Genomic DNA, 25677 nt, shown 5'->3' with positions numbered 1-25677 from the left:
TATCTGGGGAATTTTCCTGGTTTTGATATGTGATATGGCTCAGCAAAACCCAACGGTATTCAGCAACAAGGATTCCAAAGTTGTCCTCATGATGATAAGCCATGTAACCACTAAGATGTTTGGACAGTACGAAAGACCTGGGGCCACGTAACTGAAATTTCTCTCCTTGAGCCAACTCTTAGGGTGATCTTCCTTTGACTTGTCCTGATGTCTGCATGATGGAGAAGAGGGGCTTTGCCTTCCGTTTTCTGTTCCTGCCCATCTCTGCCCTTGCCTCTGTGTCGTTCCCATTGTTCTCATTGTGCTTCGGTAGCAGTCCTCAATCGGAGTTCTCAGTTCTCCTTACTTGGTGGGGGAGCCAGGAGCCACAGGGGGATCATGAAGGGGCCATAATTTAAAATACGTCGGAGCTCCCAAAGGGAAGCTGACTTCTTCCATAGCCTTGATTTGAACCAAAGTAACTGAAGAGAATATTGAGTTAGCCAAAATGTCCATTTGGATTTTTCATAAACGGTTATAGAAAAACCCAAACAAACTTTTTGGCCAACCCAAGAGCTGAAGGAGAGAGTTGCAGGCAAGCACAGATGTTGTCATGGGTCTTAAGACAGACCTGAAGGATTCTAACCCTGAGCTCCAAGATCTCACATCACTAACACTTTCTCGAACAGCGTAGGTGTTGTGCTCTTTGACTGAATTTTGTTTGCAGTCTACCCAACCTTTTTACTCATCTGGATTTTCAGGACTCAGTTGTTCAGTCAGTTCAGTTCAGTCGCTCAGTCATGTCCAACTCTGCAACTCCATGGACTGCAGCACGCCAGGCTTCCCTGTCATCACCAGCTCCAGGAGCTTGCTTAAACTCATGTCCATCAAGTCAGGTGATGCCATCCAACCATCTCATCCTCTCTCGTCCCCTTCTCCTCCTGCCTTCAATCTTTCCCAGCATCAGAGTCTTTTCAAACGAGTCAGTCCTTTGCATCAGATGGCCAAAGTATTGGAATTTGAGCTTCAGCATCAGTCCTTCCAATGAATACTCAGGACTGATTTCCTTTAGGATTGTCTGGTTTGATCTTGCAGTCTAAGGGACTCTCAAGAGTCTTCTCCATCACCACAGTTCAAAAGCATCAATTGAGTTGAGTCCAACTCAGTTGAGTCCTAAAATAGAAATTTCCTGCCCCTATCAGTAAGCAGTTACTTTGTGAGCATGCTATTTTTTTGCATTTTCTAGGCTGTGAAAATAACATTGCTGATATGCCTATTGAAGACATACACCACTTGCCTTTAGCAAAGACATCTGTCTTTTTCAGCAGGCACAGCACTTTCTAAAATTCTTGACAGATTATTTGTGCCAGTTTTTCCCAGAGCACAGAGGGCCTCATTCCTATTCTCCACCCTGAGCTCCTCTCAGGGGGTGTTGAAGGTCAGCAGCTGCAGCAGCTCATGGTTTAATCCTTGTAGAGGTAGATGGCAAGTGCCAGTTTGTAGTTGGCAAGGTGAAATGCTCTGGTGTATTATAGGCGGGCTTCCTAGGTGGCACGGTGGTAAAACATTTGCCTGCCAATGCAGGAGACATGAGTTCAATCCCTGGGTCAGGAAGATCCCTTGGAGAAGGAAAAGGCAACCCATTCCAGTATTCCCACCTGAAAAATCCCCTGGTGGGCTACAGTCTACGTGGTCACAAAGAGTTGGTCGTGACTGAGCATGCACGCCTCCTCATAATGAGCACCCTGCTCTGTGCATCGGTGATTTCCCTCTCAGCATGATGCTCTTTGAACACTTCCGGTTACATCACTCCTCACAGTATCCTGTGATTAAAGTAGCAGGTGGGAGGCATTGGGGTAGATGAACAGCTGCGGCCCTGGTTAAGTGACCCAGCCAAGGACCCGCAGCTCAGAAGTGACAGCACCTGGACTAGAGAGACCCCAAGCCTTCTCAACCTTCATTCCTGTTAGAGGGATGCGTTTCAATATAAATATACTTGAAGAATAATTTTTAAAGCAACTTTTTACTTTCCATCCCTTTTTAACTAGAAAATTTCATTCTCCAGTTCAGTTCAGTTCAGTCACTCAGTTGTGTCCAACTCTGCGACCCCATGAACCGCAGCATGCCAGGTCCATCGCCAACTCCCGGAGTCCACCCAAACCTGTGTCCAATGAGTCAGTGATGCCATCCGACCATCTCATCCTCTGTCATCCCCTTCTCCTCCTGCCCTCAATCTTTCCCAGCATCAGGGTCTTTTCAAATGAGTCAGCTCTTCGCATCAGGTGGCCAAGGTATTGGAGTTTCAGTTTCAACATCAGTCCTTCCAGTGAACACCCCGGACTAATCTCCTTTAGGATGGACTGGCTGGATCTCCTTGCAGTCCAAGGGACTCTCAAGAGTATTCTCCAACACCACGGTTCAAAAGCATCAATTCTTCTGCGCTCAGCTTTCTTTATAGTCCAACTCTTACATCCATACATGACCACTGGAAAAACCATAGCCTTGATTAGACGGACCTTTGTTGACAAAGTAATGTCTCAGCTTTTTAATATGCTATCTAGGTTGGTCATAACTTTCCTTCCAAGGAGTAAGCATCTTTTAATTTCATGCTGCAATTTCATTCTTATGGAGGCTAAAACAGTTATTTGAGTCATTTAAATTACAAAATTAACAAATGTGTACTTTTCAATAGAAACACCAACTAGTTATTAAAATTACAGTGCTTCAATGTACTTAAATGGTGCTTTATTAAAAATACAGATATGCAGTCTTTTCTGTTTTGTCTGATATCAAAGTATACAGTCAAATAGTATAGGTTTAAATCCTAAAAAACCTTGGCTCGTCTCACACTTATACTTTCAAAATATCTAATACTCTCTTTCCCATTTTCTTTTTACTGGATATATGTCTACAGTTTGTTCAGATGAAATAGTTCATGTATTTCAGATATAAACTATGAAGTACATAGCAGTATATGTTTAGTTATAAAAAGCTTTTTGCTACACTGCAAAACCAATCATGCAGAATTTGTATATCAAAGATATTGCTTTAAAGTTTAGTCTAGTTGAACAGCTAAATGCAGATTCTCTAAGGAATTACGTCTTTCTTATTCTGAAACACATGTATCTATGTGGAAGTCCTCTCCAGCACAGAGGAACTTAGGACCATGGAGAAACACATCTAAGATATCTTTAAAGGAGCAAAATCTCCCAAGGTTTTCCATGGCTCTTCATTTGAGCATTCACTCTGTATCTTGGAGCTTGTTTTGTAATCTCCAGGAAATTATTTTTGAAACAAATACAAACCAAGGAGCTTGAGGACTCTAGGGTAGGTTGTCCGTCTCAGGAAGATGTAGCTGAAAACAGGAGTCCTCTTGCCACTCTGGCAGCCATAAGCCCTTGTTCCACTGCCCTAGTTTAATTCTTAGCCCTTATTTCAGACTTAAGTGGCCCAGGCCCCCAGGGTCCACTGAGCTGAGGACGCCTGCGTGGGTGTAGAGCTTAGATGCGCATCACCAGCTGTCTCTCTGTGTCATTGGCTTCCCCATCTACTTTCTGTAATGCCCTTCTTGTTTCTCATTGTGTTTTTATTTCTGTTCTACGACCTTCCTTGCAGTTTCATTTTATATCAGTATGTCATTGTTGGGCCATCTGGACAAGTGCTTGCCTATTTGGAGAAATTGTTTCACCTTGTTTGGGGCTTTGTGGGCTTCTCTTGTGGCTCAGCTGGTAAACAATCTGCCTGCAATGCTAGAGACCTGCGTTTAATCCCTGGGTTGAGAAGATCCCCTGGAAAAGGGAAAGGCTACCCACTCAAGTATTCTGGCCTGGAGAGTTCCATGGACTCTATAGTTCATGGGGTGGTAAAGAGTCAGACACGACTGAGTGACTTTCACTTTCACTTGGGCTTCACACTGTTTGCAGAGTTTCTCTTTGAAATACTATTAGACATTACTTTCTGTGTCCGTGAATCAGGCTTGCAAACAGGAGAGCTACATATATTAAATCTCATTGAGAGGAATCTTCCCTCTTTTGCCATAGATATGAGTTGCTATGATGCAAATATGTATTTGACACTTGCTGAAGGAAACCCTAACACTTCCTGAAGCTTTAGACAAGAAGCAGTAATCTTGAAACTCTGTCATGAAATTCTAGAAGCTGCCAATGTCTAAGGTCCCCTTGGCATTTATATTTTAGGACATAAGCACTTAGAGCTCAGAAGCTAAGTGGTATGCCAGCAGACTCCTGCAGCAGACACAAGCATTGCCATTTAGATTGACTTGTCTTAGGATTTGTCACTGAGGCTCTCAGTGTTCCAGAAAGAAGAAGGAAAGTAGGACAGAGCATTTGAATTTGTTAAGCACTGTGGGAATCCTGCCAATGAATGATCTCTCAAGGACTGAAAAATTGACACATTAAACTGACATGGAAAGAGCTAAAAGTGAAGACCAGGAAAATATAAATCTATATACATGATAGCTCCTCATCCAAATAGCTAAGATCACTAACAACTTAACCAACACAAGGACTTATTTAAAGAACAAAATGGCTGAGTATGAGATATATATACTATTATTTTTAAACAGCGTTAACTCCAGGCTGATCGATGTTGATGATGATACCTTCCATATGTGATTATTTCATCTGATGCCCCATATATCCCTTATGCCTGAGTAATGAAGTGCACACAAAAATAACCTTTTGGGGCCTTCACCATTTATTTCCATTCAGGATAGAGTGAAATGTTTTATCACTTACAGATTGAGTGTTTGATTTAGAAAAGGCCTCCTCTTGAGAATTTCTTTCTTTTAAAACTGCCAAAATTTTTAATGCCTTTCATCTTTTAAGGACTAGGAATTTGGTACCTAGCAATGTCATATACTCCAAGACCTTATTCCCAACAAGCCATGTGACATGTAGAAATCATACTGTTCAGGAGCACTTAGATGGCTGTGTTGCTGAGTGTCTGTTTACCTAACGTGTTAAGATGTCATTATGGGAGGCTTTTAAATGATTATAAAATTAAATCTACTTATAGAGACTTCAACATAGTAGTGTTTTTTTTTTTTTTTCTATCAACTAGAAAGGGCAATGGTTGCTGAAGATATGCTGCCAGAAAAACCTCTGCCCCACTGGAGACAGCATTCAGGCAAAATTCACCCTTTGGGAATTTAGACAGTCAAACCATCGCTTTTGAGGGCTTCCCAGGTGGCACTGTGGTAAAGAATCCACCTGCCAATGCAGGAGACTCAAGAGACATGAGTTTGATCCCTGGGTTGAGAAGATCCCGTGGAGAAGGAAATAGCAACTCACTCCAGTGTTCCTGCCTGGAAAAGCCCATGGTCAGGGGAGCCTGGTCAGCCACAGTCCAAGGGTTGCAAAAGAGTGACATGACTGAACACACACACCCCCCCCACAGACTTTGAGAGCCGTCAGCCATAGAGGTTACGGGCTTCTACTTGCCGGCAGAGCATCTTAATAATAGAAAGACTTTTAATTCATGGGCAAATGCTAATTCTAATGACTTTAAATCTTGATGTCCCGTAAGTGCATCTGTTTTTATGTATGAATGACTCTGGCTATTAACTATCAGAACAAACTTAATCAAGTTTCATCTGTTTAGATATTATAACCAAAACCTGTGAGAACATATCCCCCAGAAAATTTGATGTTCTCCAGGTACAGGAAGGTTAGAGGTGCAGGATTAAGGGCAGAGAGCAATGTAGATTTAGAGCAGTAGCATCGGTGTTGAGGATATACAGAGTCTTCAAAAAAACACTCAAAGCAAGGAAGTTGAGTCTCTCTACATCTTCCTTTGAGAAGAGCCCACAAGAATTATTCTGTTTTTCAGTTAGGGATTAATTTTGTGAGTAATTTCTAATGTGTGTAAGAGTAAAGGATTCTTCTGAAGTGGCACAATTCAGTTGGGGTTATTGAGGATCAACCCCAGGGAAACCTATTTAAAAAAAAACAAAAAACAAAAAAGATGCTATTGTAATCCCATTGTTGTGCCCTAGTATCTGGCTGCCTTTAATTAAGAAAAAGATGGGGTTGACCCTGGAGTGGTACTTACTAAATTAGGTCATTTGTTGCTGTAGAATTATTTAGTTGGTCTACTTCAGTCATTATTCACAGACATTTATTCAGCACTTAGTCTTGGCCAGGCATTGTGCTGAACACACCAATATGAAAGAGACCTAGTTCTGATTCAGCCTTAGGTTTAAAGCCAGATTTCCTACTAAACATAATATCCTTCCTTCCCTTGGGGCCTCTACCTGTGTTTTCCATACTCATTTTTTTCAGACAGGGTTATTTCTCCTTAGGAGAGTGATAGTAAATGAGATAACATTTTCTTTAAATGAACTTTTTAATATATCAGTAATTTGGGGTGAAGCTTCATAATTTTTAAAAGCTAATATCTGACTTTAGTAAAGACAGCATTATAATATATTGGGAACTAGATGGTAAATGACTCTTGGGGAAAAAAGCAGGGGCAAAAGTTTTAGAACATGATAATCAAAAACCTGGAATCTAAATTAGAGTAACAAATTCAGATCTCACATTTGGACTATCTTACTGCCCATTTAGTACAGATCTGTACTCTGGTTATCTAAAACTACACATTTTGAAAAACTAAAAAGCCTGTTAAACATATTATTCTGAAACTGCAGCAGTTAACATCTCTCATGTGTTGCCGGCCAGATTTAAAACTGTCTAACTTACTTGAAGAAATTGGTTCTTGTACATCTAAAACTAATACACTGTTATATGTCAGTTATATCTCAGTTTTTTAAAATTTAAGATAAAAAGAAGAAATTTATTCCTGCTCTATTTTCTGAAGATCTATGATTTATTTAAAATTGGTTGCCTTAATTGATAGATAAATTGGACGTTATCAAAATTTAAAACTTTTGTGCTTCAAAGGACTCTATCAAGAGACTAAAAGACAGCCACAGAATGAAAGAAATCATTTGCAGATTGTGTATCTGATAAGAGACTTGTATCAGAATATGTGAAGAACCCTTACAACTCAATCATAAAAGTATTGTATTGGCCAAAAAGATCATTTGGGGGTTTTTCCATAAAATCTTATGGGAAAAACTGAAATGATCTTTTTGGCCAACTCAATAATTATGGAGCTTCCCTGATGGCTCAGATGGTAAAGAATCTGCCTGTAACATGGGAGATCTGGGTTCAGTCCCTAAGTTGGGAAGATCCCTTAGAGGAGGAAATGGCAATCTACTCCAGTATCCTTGCCTGGAGAATCCCCATGGACAGAGGATCCTGGTGGGCTACAGTTTATGAGGTCACCGAGTAGGACACGACTGAGCAGCTAACACTTGACAATTATGTTACTAGTTCATTAACTTTTGATAGTTCTACATTTTTTGGTGTTTTCTTGGGATGGATGTTTGCTCAGTCGTGTGGAAGGAAGACAGTAGGGTAAGAGCTGACCTCTTTCTGATTTTGCATAAGTCTCAGTTCACCCCTGCAGCTCTCATCAGAGAGAGTGGTGGTGGCTATGGAAGTGGGTCTCTAGGCTTTTGCAGCCACGCCCAGCAGCCCCCTCCTCACCCTCTCCTCCAAGAACCCTGTGCTGCCCAGCCACAGGCGCCTGTCCTGCCCAGCCACAGGGGCCTGTCCTCTTGCTCCCATGCACCGTGGCCCTTCCTTCCCCATGATGTTCCAGCTCCCTAGATTCTGGACCTTCTCGCCCCTTTAGCCACCCACCCACCTTGTGACACCATCTCAATTCTAGCGTCTTTCCACAGCCTTTCTGAAAAATCAATGGCACCTTCATCTGAGTGCCTTGAATTTTTTGTATACCCCTGAGTCAGCACCTGTATGGCGTTACATATACTCGTTTGTTGTAAGTCTCCTTAGGTAGACCCTGAGCCCTTTGTGGCCAGACATCACATCTCCTTCACCTTCTTAGCTTCAGCTGAAGCTCATTGCCCAGCCACAGTAGGTGCTCAGTAAATGTCTTACCGATTGACCTGTTAGACTGGATGAAGCTTTGTCTTTAAGAGAAGGGTGGAGAAAGTGGTCCCAAAGTACCTGGAAGAAAGGGATCTGACTCTATTATGTACATTTCAAAGTGAGGCAACAGAAATGTAGGCTGCAGTAAAGGCACTTTGTGTTGCTCAGGGAAAGGACCGGGCGACTACACAGGTTCCCAGTCTTAGCCTTCCATTCAAAGAAATAGATTCCGATTGCCAGCCTCTGCCATCATGCCTGGAAGTGATTGTATTTGGGTTTGCATATCCCACCCCTTTACATGCTTGGGATGTAACCATCTGATACTGACCCTAAATCATTAGCAAGTGACTTTCCATCCCCCTCAATGTACTTTCCATCTAATCAGTTCGCTGCCAGCTCACAGCCTTCAACCGCATGCCATTGGAATGATGCATCTAACCGCTAGCTGCTTTTAACCTAGTTCCACTTGAACTCGAGTCTCTCTTTTGGAAAAATTCAACCTTATTCTAGTCACCTTTGTGAGCCAAATTGATGAATTGAGTTTGTTGCTTTGATTTCTCCTTTTTGATGAACCTCCTTCCGGTTTGTTGTTTTGAATTTTTATTATGCTTGCTTTGTTTTCTTTCTTGCTCTCCCTCCTCTCATTTTGTTTTCTCCATTCTTCTCATTGGAGGCAATGAGCCGTCCAGCGGCCGGAACTCCCCTCTCCCTTACCGGCCAGACAGCCGCCCTCTCACTCCAACTTACGCTCAGGCCCCTAAACATTTCCATGTTCCAGGTAGGAGCTGACACGGTCTGTGTCTTGGTGTCCTGTCACGGTGTAGAATGTAGCCTTGTCGCTTCTGTCTCGTCTCCATCTCTCATGCTCTGTTCATTGAGATGCACACAGCCGATAACCCCTAAATTGCAGTGTCTGACCTAGAGGGCCTTTCAGAAGCTGTGTATGGGAAATGCCAGGATTGTATTGAAAGTGTCAGTTTTCTCTAAAATTTTGAAAGTAGGGTGGGAGGCAGAAGGTGAAGGAAGGAGGGTTGAATCGCTTTATTTTGTTTTGACTAAAATTTTAATTTTAGCCTTATATTGGAACCTTCTAAGCTACCACTCTGTGGCTTACTGTCATTGACTATCACGATGGCAATCGAGTTATCTTCTCATTGTAAAGACTGAACCACAGCGTTCTTGAAAGTACGTTTATTTTATCTGTTTGTCCTCAGTGTGGAGATTCTTTCTATGGGCTTTTCAGAGAGCTGTAAAATTGGGTCATTTGGAGGGTCTTTCTGCAATGTATAATTAACTAACCCTCCATAGCCCACAGAGAGATCTTGCAATTTAGGCTTGGCACGCTAAGCTTTAGTGTCATGGTGCAAACAGTAATTTGCCGACAGGAACTGGAAAAGTCAGAACCCACATCAATATCTTCATGTTTCGGGTCAGCTCAATTTGTGAAGGCAAGATTGGCCATCAGAGGTCATGATGTTATTTTTCCATCAGAAGTACATTGCTTTGCTTCTTTTAGCTACTGAAAGTAGTCTAATAAATGACTGCTGTGTTAATGTTAGCATACATATTTGGAATCTGTATTAGTTTTTCTCTTTTGAGAAAAACTTAACAAACTTAAAAACCCAACAAACAAAGTTCAATAGGATTCATCCCACTGAGATACGACTGCCTTTTTAAAAAAGAAAAAGTTTCATCAAACCTTGAAAATTAGTGTTGTACGTTTGTGGCTTTTTCACAAGAATCCAGTACCCAAGGCTCTGGGGAAACCTTTTGAAACCTCCCGAGTATTTGCAAAGTGAAATGGTTGTATAATCAAATGGGGCTCTGTATAAAAATGTGAATAATATTTGGCATCTCTTTTCCTTTCCTTTTTTTTTTTTAATTTGGCCTATGCACATTAGGATTTTGTCCAACATCTTGTCAATACATCAGATTAGCCTTGCACGTAAAAACTGTTTCTGTGTTTTACAAAAAGGCACTCTTAATTTTACTTCATTGCTTTCCACTGTTCCACTCATTAGTTGAAAAGTAAATTGAGCTGCTAGTCTCTACTGGGAGCTCAATTTCTAGACAGTAGCAATTTGGGGATTTTCCTCAAACTGGTTATGTCTTCCTCACCATCACAGTATCTCCGCTGCTTGCATTTCTCCCCATTTTAACGCCACTTTTACTGAAGTGTGTATTTGAAATAAATGGCTCATGAGTGAGTGACACCTTTCTATATCCTAAGATGTATTACAAAGGATTCCATGTCACATGTCTATAGTAATTCACTCATTTCTGTAATTTCTTCTTTAGTAACCTCAATCTTTGTAATACAAAAAAAGTCAACGTTCTGGGTTATTTTTGTTCAAGAGTCTTCAGTTCGGTTTGCCTCTGGGTTGATCTGTTTTTCCCATCACTGAACAGGTTCCCATAATCACTCACCTTTGCTTTTCATTTCCACAGATCAAGGGATCAACATTTACCGAAAACCACCCATCTACAAACAGCATGGTAAAACCCACTTTCCTCCACGTAGCTTTTAAGTAGCAACGTCGGCTCAACTCTTTGCTGTCCTCTGAAACGCTCATCTGCTGTTGCTTTTGAGAATCAAACTGGGGTGTCCAGCATGTTATGCCTTTATGGTGTGCTAAGATGCAAATACTGTAAAGTTGGTTTTCCTAGATAGAAAACACCGTGCCTTTTTCTGAGCCCATCAACATGTATCATTTCACTCATACAGGAGGGGAAGTATGATCACACAGTCATTCACAAAACACCCTCATAAGACTTTTCTTTGTTGGGGGGTGGGCATCAAAGAACTTAACCAACCTCTCTGATAATTTTGATGAGCTTGCAGTTTAACTAATTAAAACGAGTGAACACTAGCTATGTAAAAAATTCATTTGACCAAGGGAACTCCCTGGTGTTCCAGTGGTTAGGATTCCACGCTTCTGCTCCAGGGGGCATGGACTCAGTCCCTGGTCAGGGAACTAAGATCCCACAAGCTTCACAGCCAAAAAAAAAAAAAAAGAGAGAGAGAGAGAAAATGAATTAATTAATTTGACCAAGCCCCCATCAGCCTGGCTGTCCAGTTCCCCAGTTTCTGATGGGGCCTGCAGACATCTGCGCCCTGTGGTAGAGTGGACCAGCCTCACGCACAGGCCCTAGTCTTGGTCTCAGCTCATCATGTAAACCATTCTGAGATATCACAGATGAAATTTCTGTCCCTCAGTCTTCTCATCTGCAAAAGCCTGTGCATGAGGCCAGCTTGTCTCTGAAATTCTTGCAAACTAAGAACCACTGACGTGGATCTAGAACTGTGTTTTCCTTTTCAGGGAATATAGAATTTTAAACCCCAGGAAATTGTATTACTCTTTGCAAGTCACTATTCCCTCCACCATTTTTAGGTCTCTATAGATTCCGCTGCTGTAAATCTTCATGAATAGGTTGAAAGCCACGACTTTGGGTGATTTCAGAAAATTGTACCCAAATTGTGCCTGGAAATTTGAAGGCTGCCTTTAGAATCCAGTTGACATTAATGTATTCTGAAGGCTTAGGATGATATGAAAAGCAAATAAAGTTGAAATGCAACGAGGAAAAAAAAAATTCAGGCCAGCATTATAGGGGAAAAAAGAGAAAGTAGGTATTGTAATGGCTGTAAGACTAGGTTTTTTTTTTTCTTCACTTGTGTTTTTCTTTTTTAGTTTACACCTTGTGCTTGCTTTTTTAAGTTTGTTAACATTGTTTTTGTTTGCTTTTTTATGGTTTAATGTCTTCTCACCCACTCATTAACATGTGAATGTTTACTGACTTCACCAATTCTAATGCGTAAGTACTGTTTGAAGTCTGGCTTTTTTTTTTTTTTTTTAAATTTAAGAATAAGATTCCCAGTTTGACTTAGCAGAAACTATTTATTTAGAGACTTTTTCTTTAAATACTAAAATCTCTAAGACCCTGCCTCTCCAGACAAAAATAATCAAATAAGATTTAAAGAGATTGGATAATGTTAGGTTATTTATTTGGAAGGAATTGACTTCTTTTTGTGACATTGACTTTATGCTTTACTTTCTATCAGTCTATTGGAATTAAGAGTAACACAAGCAGAGGGGTACATCCAAAGGACTTTCTGCAAGAGAGCAGTTCTGTGTGATAGAAAAAGATGTCATACCATACCCAAAGCTGATGTCTGTGCTCTGTGCATTTCGAAAATGCTAGATTTAAATAAAGTCACACTCCTCATTCTTTAACACGCTAGCACCTATTATCCTTCTATAAGAAGAGGATATACAAGGCATTGTTTTCCAAGCTGATTTTATCTTTTTTTCCTCATAAGGTTAGAGATTAAGAAAAACACTGTTCCATCCCTGATTGAGAGTTTACCCCTTTTTTATACATGGCAACCTCGATCAAGTTACTTAACCAAAATGAGACTCAGAGGTTACTTTTAAAAAATGAGCGATCAGAGCTGAAAATTCCAAAGTTACTTCCAGATTTAAAAATCTGTAAGCTCTGGGAGGAGGCCAAGTTGTATCTATGGTATATAAATACATATTATTAATATATTTAGACATGTTTAGTAACATCCCAGATCAGTTTGCAAAATTAGCCAGAGTCAGAGACTGACCATTTAGCCTGGCTTGTTTCTGTGGTTACATTCGGGGCTCTAAGCCAGTGGCCTCTCCTGTAAGCACAGCCATGAAGCACACTGTGAGCTAACGCTGCTCCTAGTCTGACTTTGTTGTTTTAAAGTTGGATGACTCGCTTGTATATGCAGACCCTTGAGCAGAATGACCAAATGCGTATGGCAAGCCTAAGTCTCAAGGCTAATTCCTGCAAACTGATAGTGAACTCTGCTGCTGCCATTTCACCTGGTACTCAAGGACACATATATAATATCCAAGGATTAAAATGAACCGGATCAATATTTTTATGGCTAAGAAGCCACAAAGACCCAAAACCAACTCTCTTACAATTAACACCTACAGTCAATTGACAGTGTCATGCATTTTACTTACCTCTTTGATTTCAAATTACTAATTCAAGTTTCTAATTGCTCTAGAAGAATATTGTCCAATGGAACATTCTGTGATGATGGGAAATGTTCTTTAATTATGCCGTCCAATACAGTGACCCCTAATCACAGGTTGATCACATAAAATGTGGCTAGTGCAGCTGAGGAACTGAATTTTTATTTTATTAATCATTTTGGTTTATTTAATTGCATTAATTTAAATGTAAATGGCCACGCGTAGCTCAAGCTAGTATTGGACGGCGCAGCTCTAGAACAAGGTTTTTTCAGATGTAGAATAGATGTGGAGTAAAGTTTGCTTCTGGCAGAACACAAGGAAGATGAGTCGTCACCCAGGCACTGTTAGTGACTGGGCTATTGATAACGGTGATAAGCAGCTATCTGGAGCTGACACTTTGGCCAGGGCACAAGAAAGCAATGTCAGAGGGTTGTACCACTGTGGCCTTGCAGACTGAGAGCTAAGCTGCCCCTGATTCCCATCTAGATGCAGCTGCCTTGGCAGCCCAGAGCAAATCTTCGGAAGACATCATCAAGTTTTCCAAGTTCCCAGCAGCCCAGGCTCCAGACCCCAGCGAGATTCCAAAGATTGAGACGGACCACTGGCCCGGTCCCCCCTCACTTGCCGCCGTAGGTATGCCACTGTTGCAGCTAAGCCAAATGGACAGATTGCTAGGAGATTTCAAAATGAAATGCTTAAAAAATATGCAAGGAAATGTGTAAAGATTTTAAGAAAAGTATGACCAAGAGGTAGAAGAGTGAAAAGAACTAATGTAGTGTTAAGATGTGTGCAGAATACTTCCAAGTTACAAGAACCCAACCACCAGAGCCTTATGCTAACCAAACCCAACAAGGGGCAGAGCTGGTCTAAAACAGGTATTTTGTGTGGACTCTCAGTGGTTGTTGTAAAATCAGTAACTCTTTTGAATGTAGTTGAATCAAAGCCTCCTGCCTTGAACTTTGTTCTCTATAGTTATAGTGAGTGAATTTACTGAGCGTCCACAGAAGCATGACTTCTTTGAATTAAATTTTAGATGATTTCTGGGTTGTAATTAAAGTTCTTAACAACCAGTCGTAACACTGAAGCACTTTCATTTTTCTTGCCTGATCACGTTCTCCATTACTAAGAAGGGCTGTTACAGAGTAGCAGGTGTTCTGGAATATTGCTCATGCAAAGTTACATGATTTCACATCTGTCATTTCCATGACTTCTGTGCTAATGTCACATTTGAGCTGTTTCATTCTTTGCTTTGAACCGCACATTTATGCTTTAGAGTTGTGTCTCTGTGTTTACCATTTTGTCATTAGTTACATCATTTGACCCTAAAGAATGGTATCGGCAAACTCAGAAGCTACTATTGAAAACTTAGTGAGTTAGCTTTACGAAGATATGACTATATTATCATATTTCTCTTGACAACCTAAAGGCCTTCAATTTTCCAGAACTCCCAAATTTTCCTCATCCTATTTTTTTATCAAGTTATTTTTAGAATAACTTTTACAAGAAATATAAGTGGACTTTAAAGCAATGGATAGTTATAGAAATGGTTGAAGGTAAAATCTACCTCCTTGGTTCATTATTCACGTGTATTTTATACATTATGTTGGCTTAAGATGTATCTATTGCTAGTTCTTGCAGACTTTTGCTAGTGTAGATTAAAAAGAGAAAATTCACATTGCCATTTAAAAACTAAAATAGTCATCAGCTTTTTTGTGCTAGTCCACATCTTCAGGCAGTTCTTGGGGCTACTGAGATTCCTGGTTCAGTCATGTTGCTTAGTGGGGACATTAAACAGCTAAACTTTAGGGAAGAATTAACATTTTATTGTTATCAACTGTCATCAGTAAATAGTTTAAAGCTCTTTGGGTTTCCAAAATGAAGAAAACTTCTGGTCCATTAATCAAAATGATGAAGACTGAAACTATTAAAGTTTATTTTGATTAGATTAGCAAGCTTTCCTGTTTCCTCCCACAGCCAGATTAATCCAGGCAACGTAGGAAAATAGCAATTATCTTGCTTTTCCAACTATTCAGACAGATGCCTCCTTTCTACCCCAGCTCCTTCTTTCCAGGAAACTTAAAATTTGTACATTATCTGCTATATTGTACTGAAATAAGTAACTTCATAGCTGCAGTAACCCTTTTTATGGATCCATTCTTATAAAACTTTTTTGGACCATTTTCCAAGAGACTGAAGGCAAGGAAACATTAGAGACCCATCCCTTAAAAGAAAAATAAAGCATGCTTCTTAATGAATTTATTGAAAGTACAGGGCAGGGTGATAGTGTGGTGACAGACCTAAATATTCAGAAAAAGGGAAAATGTAAGATTTTCAAACTCCTCACAAGAAAGTGACTATCTTACCTATTTGATGGTAGCTAGATGAATTTGGATTCCTCTGTGTTTGAACACTGACCCCAGGGACATCAAAATAATAACTGTCGATGCCCCTCCCGCCTATTATGGACACTCTGGCCGGTGGCCAACGGGATGACTTAGACCCGATCCTAATCGCAAACCGAGTTCTAAGTGAGCAGATCAGATTTGTTGCCAGGCCAAAATTCGTACCTTACTGAATCACACATTGCACTGGCTTGTCAAATAGGGCTCCCTGTCTCAAGAAGCCAGTCGGGGGTGCTGAATTGGTGGCAGGCTCTTTTTTTTTTACCCCTTGTGTTGTTCACGAACGCTGAGGACCACTGCTGACTTTGCTCACCTGACAAGTTGAGCACAGGTGCCCTAATCCCTGGAGACCCAACCCCCCTTCCCTGGGGCTAACGTGAGAAGTTATGTTTGCTGTGGAACTAGGAGCTGATGCCAGACGCAGATCTAGTGGCCGAGAGGAAGAGGATGAAGAGCTTCTGAGACGCCGGCAGCTTCAAGAGGAGCAACTAATGAAGGTCTGTCCCTTAAACGACTTTGCTGAAACCTTCAGTTCAGTTCAGTTCAGTTCAGTTCTGCGGATCCTTGTTATGATGACTGTGGGTGAGCCACCAAGATGAGCAAGAGGTAGTCCCAGACCTCTTGCTGTCCGGTGGGAGAGATGAAATGGGCACGTAGTGACTTTAATAAAGGCAGAACATTTAGTGGGTTCTGGAAGAGAGCATGTAGAGGTTAGAGGTCAAATGAGCACAGAATAAATATTAGGGCGGCTTCAAGGAGAACAAGACTCCGTGTGGGGCATGTGGGTATGGTACCTGTATTGAAAGGATGCTAAAAGGCCAAGCACGGCCCAAGTGTACTTCAAGGCGGTACAATACCTTCCTTCCCTCACAGAGGCTGTTCTGAAGGAACTCCATTGGAACAGAGCATTTCTCCAAGTCTTTCCTGGGACTCATACAACCTTGTGTGTATATCTGAGCCAGGAGAGAGAGAGAAAGTGGACTCTCACCAAAGCACCCTCATGATAGCCTCTGTCTCTAGCATAGGCCTGCAGCATCCCAGAAGACCAGAGGAAGGATAGTCAGTTGTAGCCAGGGGTTGGGGGAGCTGAGAAATTATAAACTCCTAGGATAAAGATTATTTTCCAAAGAGACTTAATCATCTGGGGAATGCACCTATACTAGTTGCATGGGGATACAAAGTTGCGTGTATTATGTGATCCCAGTTTTGTATGTTATGTGCATAGAAAAAGACTGCATGGGGTAGGTCAAAATGGCAATAGTGGTTATCCCTGGTGGATTATGCCCTGTTCTTTTTTCCTTCCAGATTTTCTAGAATCTGTACAATGAGCATGCATTATTTTTTCCCTATTTTTTTTAAAGAAATCAGTAAAATTTCTTTTTAAAGGCTGCTATCCCCAAGCTTCCCTTCCCACGTCAAAAATACATACACCCTCGCACACTGCCTCTTGAGTGTCCCTGCTGGCACTTTGGGGGCGGGGAGAGGGGCAGAGAAAGGAGAACACTCTTCCGATGTGGAGCCTGGCTGAGGGCAACCGAGCCTTGACATTGAAGAGGCCAAGTGGGGTTCAAGGTCCAAAACCTGGCTGACTTTTGAGGGAACCCCCAGGCTTGGGGACACTATGCTTCAGGCCTTTTTAGAGTCAGGAACTTCTTGCAGGATCCACTAAAAAGAAGCTGCATCTCCCTGAAAGTGACTGCAGGCTCCGCTTTCATTTTTCTTTTCTCCACGAATAGCTCAACTCAGGCCTTGGCCAGTTGATCCTGAAAGAAGAGATGGAGAAGGAGAGGGAGAGCCGGGAGAGGGCCTCCCTGGCCGCCAGTCGCTATGATTCCCCCATCAACTCAGGTGAGCAGCGGCCCCACTGCCTTCCCTGAGCCGGGAGCCGGCCACCTGCCTGTAGGGAACCTATCTTGACTGTTCCAGGGCTGCTCCGGCAAAGGAAGCATAACAATCCTTTGTCGTGGAATCTGTGTCAACTCAGCTTAAGAGTCTGCCACGGCTCTTCCATAAGTGTGTCTCCTCCTTGCTAGAAATGGGGCGAACCCTTGGAGGGTGTCACGAACCAGGAGGGGTCAGGTTCCTTGTGCTGAGTCTACCTTCTAGAACATACATCTCTATCCATCTCAGAGGGAAGTGGCCAAAAGGAAGTTCTTACAGAGAACAGAATGCTTTTTCTTTTTTTAATGTTTTTGTCCACACTCTGCAACATGCAGGATCTTAATTCCCTGACCAGGGATCAAACCCGTCTCCTGCCTTGGGAGTGCAGAGTCTCAACCACTGGAGACCCAGAGAAGTCTGAGCACAGAATGCTTTCTAACTGTAGAGAGCATGAACACTATTTTCTATATTTTCTAAAATATTCAGTGTAAGAGCTGAAGGCTAACAGTGATTTTTTGATAATTTTGAAAGAGATTACTCATCTGCTGGGCTGAAATAGTCTATCAGTAATTTTCCCCTGCTTATACTTATCATAAGCCAAATCTCTTTCAAGCTGTAAGATTTCTTCTCTCATGTTCTAAACTAGTGCATAATTTTCTCTCCTGAGGGTTCCTTTAAACATATGTTTAGTATTTTCCTATGCAGATACTTCTGCTAAATATTACTTCATTTAATTGTCACAGCATGCCCAGAAGTACATGATATTATCATCCCCAATTTGTAGATCAGGAAACAAATTCAGGAAGTTTTAGCTACTCACTCAGTGTCGCATTGCTGATAACTACACAACTAAGATTAGGAGCCCAAGTGTTATAACCCCAGAGCCCACACTCTTAGCTGGAATGCCCTCCTCCCTCTCACAGATGCCTGACTGGTATTGAGCTTAGATTAGGTAGTTTTCTAATCTTTAGAGTAAAGTGAAAGTGAAGTCGCTCAGTCGTGTCCAACTCTTTGCAACCCCGTGGACTATAGCCTTCCAGGCTCCTCTGTCCATGGGATTTTCCAGGCAAAAATACTGGAGTGGATTGCCATTTCCTTCTCCAGCAGATCTTCCCGACCCAGGGATCGAACCCAGGTCTCCTGCATTGTAGACAGACGTTTTACCGTCTGAGCCACCAGGGAAGTCCAATCTTTAGCGTAAATCCTTCCAATTCTGCAGATCTGTTCTCTGAGAGTACATAGCACTCCATCTACATGAGTCAAGCAGTGAAGACCTTAAAAGATGGAATACCAGGCCAAAAGATGCAGTGGTGTTAAGTCACAGCCAGAATTCAAGCCCAGGTCTGCTCCTTCCAAAACCCAGCAGTATGAGGCATCCATGCTGCTGATCAGTGAGACACCTTTTTTCACAGGCCTTCCAGGAGTCTATCAGTGGCTGGCCAGTAGATCCTGGTAACTTACATGTTGGCCTCCAGATCAGTTATCACTGTCATACCAGCCAGGGCTTGGGTCTATGCATCCCAGTAGCCCTGGGTTCAAATCATTGCTCAGATCTTTACAAGCGGAGCAACCTCGGGCAAGTACTTAACTTCTCTTGGTCCCTATTTCTTCTCCTGTAAAATGGAAATAATATCAGCATTATTAGGATTGTGTTGAGGAGTCAGAAATGAAGCATGCCAAGCATGTCTTTCTTCCCCACCCCTCCTTGATAATGTCACTGCCCACCCATTCCCTGTATCACCCAAATCTGGTGGTGGTTTGTCAACATTTGAGCCCAATATGGTGCTTCTCAGGTGGGGTTAGTGTTAAAGACCCACCTGCTGATGCAGGAGACAGAAGGGATGAGGGTCTGTTTTTTTCTTCCTTGTCTAAATCCTCTGTTCTGCAGAGTAGAAGATACACTGGCAATTTCATGAAAGAATTACACTTCCAGTTCCTAACAATTGCTTTTATAAAATCTTTCTCTTATTCAGCTTCACATGTTCTATCGTCCAAAACCTCATCTCTCCCAGGCTATGGAAGAAATGGGCTTCACCGGGTAAGATTTCTCAGTGACTAATTTCTGAGTTTCTTCCCTCTTCAGTCCTGGTTGAAGTGTTGACGTATTGTCTGAATATATCTGACAATATGATCTCAGGATTGGAATATAATGAAAATTGTAATCCCTCTGGTCTCCTGGTAAATCACTTCGAGTTACAGGCAAAATAAAATATTTCTTTTGAGAGAAAGGGAAATTGACTTTAGATAAAACAATAGCCTATACAGATTATTCTTTTTGATGGTTTATTAAGTTATTGTCCAATTTTAAGTATGTTTGGAACAACTTATGCATGTGAATCTATGTTTTCAACTTTGTATTTTATGAGATAAGTGTATCCCATGACAATTTAACATCTGAATTAAGATATGCTGTAAGGACAAAACATATCAGAAGTACAAAGACCTTCTCACAAGTAAATCTCACCAATAGTTTTTATATTGATTGCATGTTAGAATGATTATATTTTGGAAGCCTTGGTTTCAGTAAAATATATTAAAAATAAAAAAAAATAGCCTATAGAAGCTTGTGGGAAAACTGGATTGTGTGGCAAATTTCCACAATCAAGTAAAAAGTAATTATATACTGGAGCCACTATCTCTGCTATAAAAAGGATACAGGAAAGTTTGTTGCAACCTCGCTCCCCATAAAGCATAGAACAAGTGTAATTGTGTAGCTCTGATGGGGAGAAATGTGTTTTTATTTATCAGCAAGAGATAACTGCTTACCGAGAGTCTGAGCAGTAGCATTGAATATACAACAAAACCCAAGGATTTCATCCAGCAACTCAACTTGGAAGGAATTTCTTAGGATTTTGTAAATCCTTTCTTTCTTTTCACCTGACCCCAAAATGAGTACTGTGAAGCAGATTTTCTCATGGTGTGTGTCCCCTCCTTTCAGCCTGTTTCTACAGACTTCGCTCAGTACAACAGCTACGGGGACGTCAGCGGGGGAGCACGAGGTGAGGCCCCAGGGCGGGTGCCGCTGACCGCGACCCGGTGGGGTGGGGCCGTGCTGTCGCAGGCACACTGGCTGGACTGTGTTACATCCTACAGTCAGATCACGTCTGTCCTCTGAGCCGACATGTCAGTATCTCTGCTGACATGAGACGGCACGAAGCAAGTTTGTAGGAAGGAATTCATTGGCCCTACTATGTGCTGAGCACTGGAAGTAAAGTGATAAGCAAGCCGTGGGTCTGTCTTCAGAATGCATGTGGCAGAGGCAGAGAGAGAAAGAGAAACTCTGAGATAAATGGTATGATTGGACATGCAAAGAAAAGGGAGCCACATCTTCAGGGTGTCAGCTTCCACGAGAAACGGTATTTAAACTAAACTAAAACTGGGACAGGCATTTCCTGGCTTTAGGGAGCACCCAGGCAGTATGGGCAGAGACCCAGAGCTGGGGGAGAGCATGGCTCATGGGGGCACGTTTGGAGAATTGCAATCGGGTGTAATCTGTGTTTATATTTCTGTATTTTTCTGTGGTTCTGCCCCTTCTGAGAGTTTCTTTGTCTTTCCTTTCCAGACTACCAGGTATGGACCCCTGTCTTTCTCAAGTTGGCTACATGGGCAAAACAGCCTTTTTCCAATCCAGATGTGCTCTTCTGCTACTCCAGAGAAGAGTTTCTGTTGAGAAGACCCTGATTTTTGGTTGATCCATCTCATCATTAGTCCACAGATGTGAGAAGCCATGAGCAGCAGGCATGCCTGGCACCCAGATCAAGCCAGTCCTGCAGGCCTTGCAGACAGGGCATGAACCAGGCCAGATGGCAAGGACTCTCTCGCTCTGCCTTGAAGAGTCTTCTCCAGGGTGGAAGTGGCCCAGCATTAAGGGTCCACACATGTACAGCTGTTTTTTCTTTTAATCATAACCAGTCACTCCTTGAGGCCCTCTCCTCCTCTTTGTGGTCACAAATGAAACCCCTGTCTTGACCAATAGGAAAGAGTTGCTGTGTGTAGCTTTCCTTTTTCCCTTAGAACCTAAACCTAAAATGATGATGGAGAGTGAGAAAAGGGAAAAAGTGCAAAGGAAACTAAAACTTAAATTTAAAAAAAAAGTCATAGACTTGGCAATTCTTTGATGTACCATATACTCTCATGCATGCAGTCTGCATTCAGGGATTAGTGAATAGTTATTAAGCCAGGATCTTTCATCAGCTGGATTATAAGGGGGCAGTATTCCCAGTATCCTTGTTTTTGTTCAGCAAGGAGCTCATTTTGAAAACTCCATGGTCATTAAGATGACACAGCTGTAAAATGGCAGTGAGGATTTGAGACCCAGACAAGGAGGTCTGGGAGCCCGCCGAGCTCTTCCCCAGCTCCCCACACTGCCATGGGCTCCTCCTGAAACCTGCTTCTCTGTTGCAGACCCTCCCAGATGGCCACATGCCTGGAATGAGGATGGACCGGGGGGTCTCCATGCCCAACATGTTGGAACCAAAGGCAAGCGTAGCTCTTCTTCTCTTTCCTCTCACCTGGAGATGAAACTGGGACGTAACCCCCAAAAGACTTGATTTTCTATTTTTTCAGTGCTGAGACCCACCTGGCTCTGCCTAGTCCGTTAGTCAAGCTGTATCATAAAGCATCCTTCTGTTCCTTGGTTTTGTCTCACCAAGCCAGCAGGGTTAGACCCTCACTGGGTCTGGTGCTGTGTTCACAGTGAGGTGCCAGCACTTCCCTCCTGTGACCTTGGTACCCACTCAGCCCCTGCCCTGAGCACAGCAAAGCCTACCCAGCACCCCGTGGAGCAGCTGCAGCCCACCCCAGATAAGATGACCAACATGTCCCAACTTGCCCAGGACTCTGCTGGTTATAGCACTGAAAGTCTTGCATCCTGGGATCCTCTGCAATCCCCAGCAAACTGGCGTCACTGGTCGCCCCAGCTCTAGAACATTCTTCGACTCTAGAGGTGTCCAAGGGGTGTGCCCCCTGGTGACCATAACTGGGAGTTATTTCAGTATGTCACCCACTAAATCACCGCTGCTGGGGCTGCATGGCTCCCTGGTTTCATGAGCTGGTCATGGAACAAGATTGTTGAGACCAGCAAAGGTGTCCTGCCATATACAAACGTATACTTGTCATTTCAATTCTCTTCTCATCTTTACCTTCATACCCAGTATATAGTAAGTGGGGTCCTTTCACTCAACCACGCCCTCCAGAGGCCCAGTGGCACAGAGACACCGGTGGGGATTGGGAATGTGTAAGAACCTGCCCCTGTCCACTGGAAACTCGAGCGAGGAACACCCATCACTCCAATGCTCTAATCATAGTGTCTTAGAAGCTCTGTCTTGGGAGTCCTAGGTTTTAGGTAGCTTCTGCTTGTTAATAAAAGGTACAGCTGTGTTCTAGCAGAGGTGTTTTTCTTTGCAGATATTTCCGTATGAAATGCTGATGGTGACCAACAGGGGGCGCAACAAAATCCTGAGAGATGTGGACAGAACCAGGCTGGAGGTAAAAAACAAAGCTTGTCCCAGCTGTGTATTCCTGTGCATTTCCTGTGACTCTCCCCTAAGAACTGTTCCAGTTAAGGCAAAAATGAGAAAGGATCAACCCAGGTAAAACTAACTTTGGATGAAAACCCAGATTTCTATCTAGGAGATCAGTGTAAAAATGTTTGGTAAAATACAGAACAGCAGCCCAAGAAATGCAGTATCATTTTAGTCATTTTCCTTAGAAATGTGGGCTTCCCTGGTGGCTCAGCTGTAAAGAATCCACCTTCAGTGCAGGAGACCTGGGTTTGATCCTTGGGTTGGGAAGATCCCCTGGAGAAGGGAAAGGCGACCCACTCCAGTATTTGGGCCTGGAGAATTCCATGGACTGTATGTATAGTCCATAGGGTTGCAAAGAGTTGGACACGACTGAGTGACTTTCATGTTCACTTTTCTTAGAAATGTAATGTTGCCAGAATTTAGTGGGCAATGTAGAATGGAGTCTCCACCACATTTCGGATACCCCTAAATCCTTACCTTTCCCTGAGCCTGAGTTGAGTCTGCTGAGATTAGGGAGGGAGCATTTGATACAGAGATGTGTACTAGACAAGTTTCTATCTTGACTGTTTCCACATTCCTGGATGAAGGCTAAGCAGGGTACACATGCCTAAGCCGCCCTCCTCAGACATGGGAGACTCATCTTTGTACTTTTCCATCTGAATGGTTTTAATTAAGAAAAACTCTGGCTGCCAGTCTCATAAAGTATTGTTAATTTTCCCTGACAAAAGGCTGTACCTTTGTATGTGAGCTCAGGCTAGCACAGAGGAGAAAGGCTGGATCCACCACCCTAAGAGAACTTTTCTAGACGGCACCAGAGATTGAAGTCCATAGACCAGGGCCTCCCCGGTGGCTCAGCGGTAAAGAATCTGCCTGCAATGCAGGAGGTGCAGCAGGGGCCATGGGTTTGATCCCTGGGTCGGGAAGATTCCCCTGGAGAAGGAAATGGCTACCCACTCCAGTATTCTTGCCTGGAAAACCCCATGGACAGAAGTGTCTGGAAGGTTACAGTCCCACGGTGGCACAGAGTCAGACACGGCGGAGGACACACGTCTTCATTATCAGTACCCCAAGCAAGCATCCACGTGAACTCCTGTTGCTGAGTCAGGAAAAAGCCCCCGGGCTCCCAAAGGACCACCCTGGCGGTCTCTGACTTCCTTATTGCTCTGGTCCATTTTCTCCACATCTACTCAGTGTTCCAATGACCTGAAACAGTTGCCTCCAGCATAATGAATTAGCTTTCCGTGCCCCATCAGCTTTCAGTGTTACGATAATCATCAATAGCACTCCACTAGCTCTTCTGGTTGGTAGGAGGGGTACCTCGCCTGACCCATCCAGGTAAGGAACTGCTGGGTCCGGTGCCTGCTAGGAAGCCTCAGAGATAAACTCCTCTTCCGTCACTCTGTCTTGCTCTTCAAAACAATTACTTGTTAACTGAAGAACAACTCTGGAGGCCACCCAGGTGGCCAGCAGGACTGACCACTCTTCTTTTTTCCCATCACAGCGCCACTTAGCCCCAGAAGTGTTTCGGGAAATCTTTGGAATGTCCATCCAGGAGTTTGACAAGTTACCTCTTTGGAGACGCAACGACATGAAGAAAAAAGCAAAACTCTTCTGAGTCCCACACGTAGACAGCCATTAGGGGGACTGATCACGGCGGGGACACATAGGATGTTGAGTTAAGGCCCAAACTTGATTGGAGCATTTGTAAACTGCAGTCCCTCAGCAACAGCCAAAAGGGAAAAATCTGATTAAAACACCCATGAGCCAAATATGGGGCCAGCCCATGGCCAATCTCACCCAGCAGCAGTGGGGTAGAAATGTCTGTGTTTCCACGCTCGACATTAGCGTTCACCTGTGACCTTTTCCCATCACCTTGTGTCCGCAACAGGAGCTACTTCTTTCATTTTCTTTCAACTGTTATCCAACAGTAGTGCGTCTGTATGAATAAGAGCCAGCAAGTGCCCTTAAGATGCCGCATGGGCAAGCAATTGTAATAATTCCAAAGTATGAATATATTTATCTTGTAGCGCCTTGGCTGAGAAGCAAGAGCCCGGGGGACAGGTCCATGTGGCAGCAGCCTTTGCCTCTTTCCTCACTGGCCTCCTGCAGTTGCCCGCGCCTCAGCGGGATGGACAGCAGGGTCGGGCTCCCCAGGAGCTCTGTTTCAATAGCCACCAAAGGCATTTTTAACAAGCTCCTTGTTCCCTACTGTTTGCTAGGACCCAACTTGGCAAGTTACTTAGCTGTTGCTAAAAAAAAAAAAAAGAAAAAAAAATTGAGAAAGAGAGGAAAAAGGAATGGATGAAAATTCTCCTTTAACCCTTTTCTGCTTCAGGAAGTGTGTTCCTCCCCACCAAGGACAAGAGCTGTCTCAGCCCCCAGCCCTCCACTCTCACAAAGAAAGGAAAGGGAAAGATTGTCTCCTGATTGGCCCAGTTGGATACTGTTAGATGAGTTTGGTCCAAAGGCCATAGCCCTCTTGACCAAAAAAAAAAAAAAAAATCTGTGTCTTCCCAATGCAAGTTTCCCAACCCAGCTTCCTCTTCTTTCTATCCAGCATCCTATATATCACACCAAGCCCTCGATGATTTTGAGTTCTTTAAGGTCTTTTCAGTAGTAGGCTAAGGAAAGGCATGTTTTTCTCTTTGAAAGCTCTGAAACTCAAGGGCGATGGCCCCCAGCTGATTTAATTTGGTCTTTCCAGCTTTCTCGCCTAGCTCTGCTGACTTCCTGATATGTGTGTGTGTGTGTGTGTGTTTTTGTGTTTTCACTCACCCATGACAGTTTGGGGAGTCTGCTTGTGCTTTTAAATTTCATTCCTGCCTGAAGGTTTGTCCCACTCAGCTGCAGTTTCTGGGGGACATTTGCACAGGTGCATGTGCCTCAATGGTCAAGAGTG

The 25677-nt window shown here is 42.9% G+C and overlaps 1 protein-coding gene across 3 annotated transcripts in view; it reads left to right on the top strand.

Annotated features, from left to right (window-relative positions):
* ABLIM1 (actin binding LIM protein 1) overlaps positions 1 to 24581 on the top strand; it is a 331820-nt gene extending 307239 nt beyond the window's left edge. For 2 of the 3 annotated variants that reach the window (XR_011252152.1, XR_011252151.1), the window contains exons 13-21: positions 10407 to 10454; positions 13463 to 13603; positions 15778 to 15869; positions 17109 to 17220; positions 19227 to 19291; positions 20192 to 20252; positions 21658 to 21732; positions 22660 to 22740; positions 24280 to 24581. Coding sequence is in view for 1 of the 3 variants with exons in the window: in XM_070289452.1 (XP_070145553.1) it covers positions 8632 to 8736; positions 10407 to 10454; positions 13457 to 13603; positions 15778 to 15869; positions 17109 to 17220; positions 19227 to 19291; positions 20192 to 20252; positions 20816 to 20823; positions 21658 to 21732; positions 22660 to 22740; positions 24280 to 24393 (908 nt within the window). In the remaining 2 variants the exon portion in view is untranslated. Of the gene's footprint in view, positions 1 to 8631; positions 8737 to 10406; positions 10455 to 13456; positions 13604 to 15777; positions 15870 to 17108; positions 17221 to 19226; positions 19292 to 20191; positions 20253 to 20815; positions 20824 to 21657; positions 21733 to 22659; positions 22741 to 24279 lie in introns of all 3 variants that reach the window. The other variant, XM_070289452.1, reaches the window with a different exon arrangement.
* The last annotated feature ends 1096 nt before the right edge of the window (positions 24582 to 25677 follow it).

Source organism: Ovis canadensis, chromosome 22 (assembly GCF_042477335.2).
Source record: "Ovis canadensis isolate MfBH-ARS-UI-01 breed Bighorn chromosome 22, ARS-UI_OviCan_v2, whole genome shotgun sequence".
Lineage (NCBI taxonomy): Eukaryota > Metazoa > Chordata > Mammalia > Artiodactyla > Bovidae > Ovis > Ovis canadensis.
Note: the sequence above shows the minus strand (reverse complement) of the source record. Positions and strands in the feature narration are given on the sequence as shown.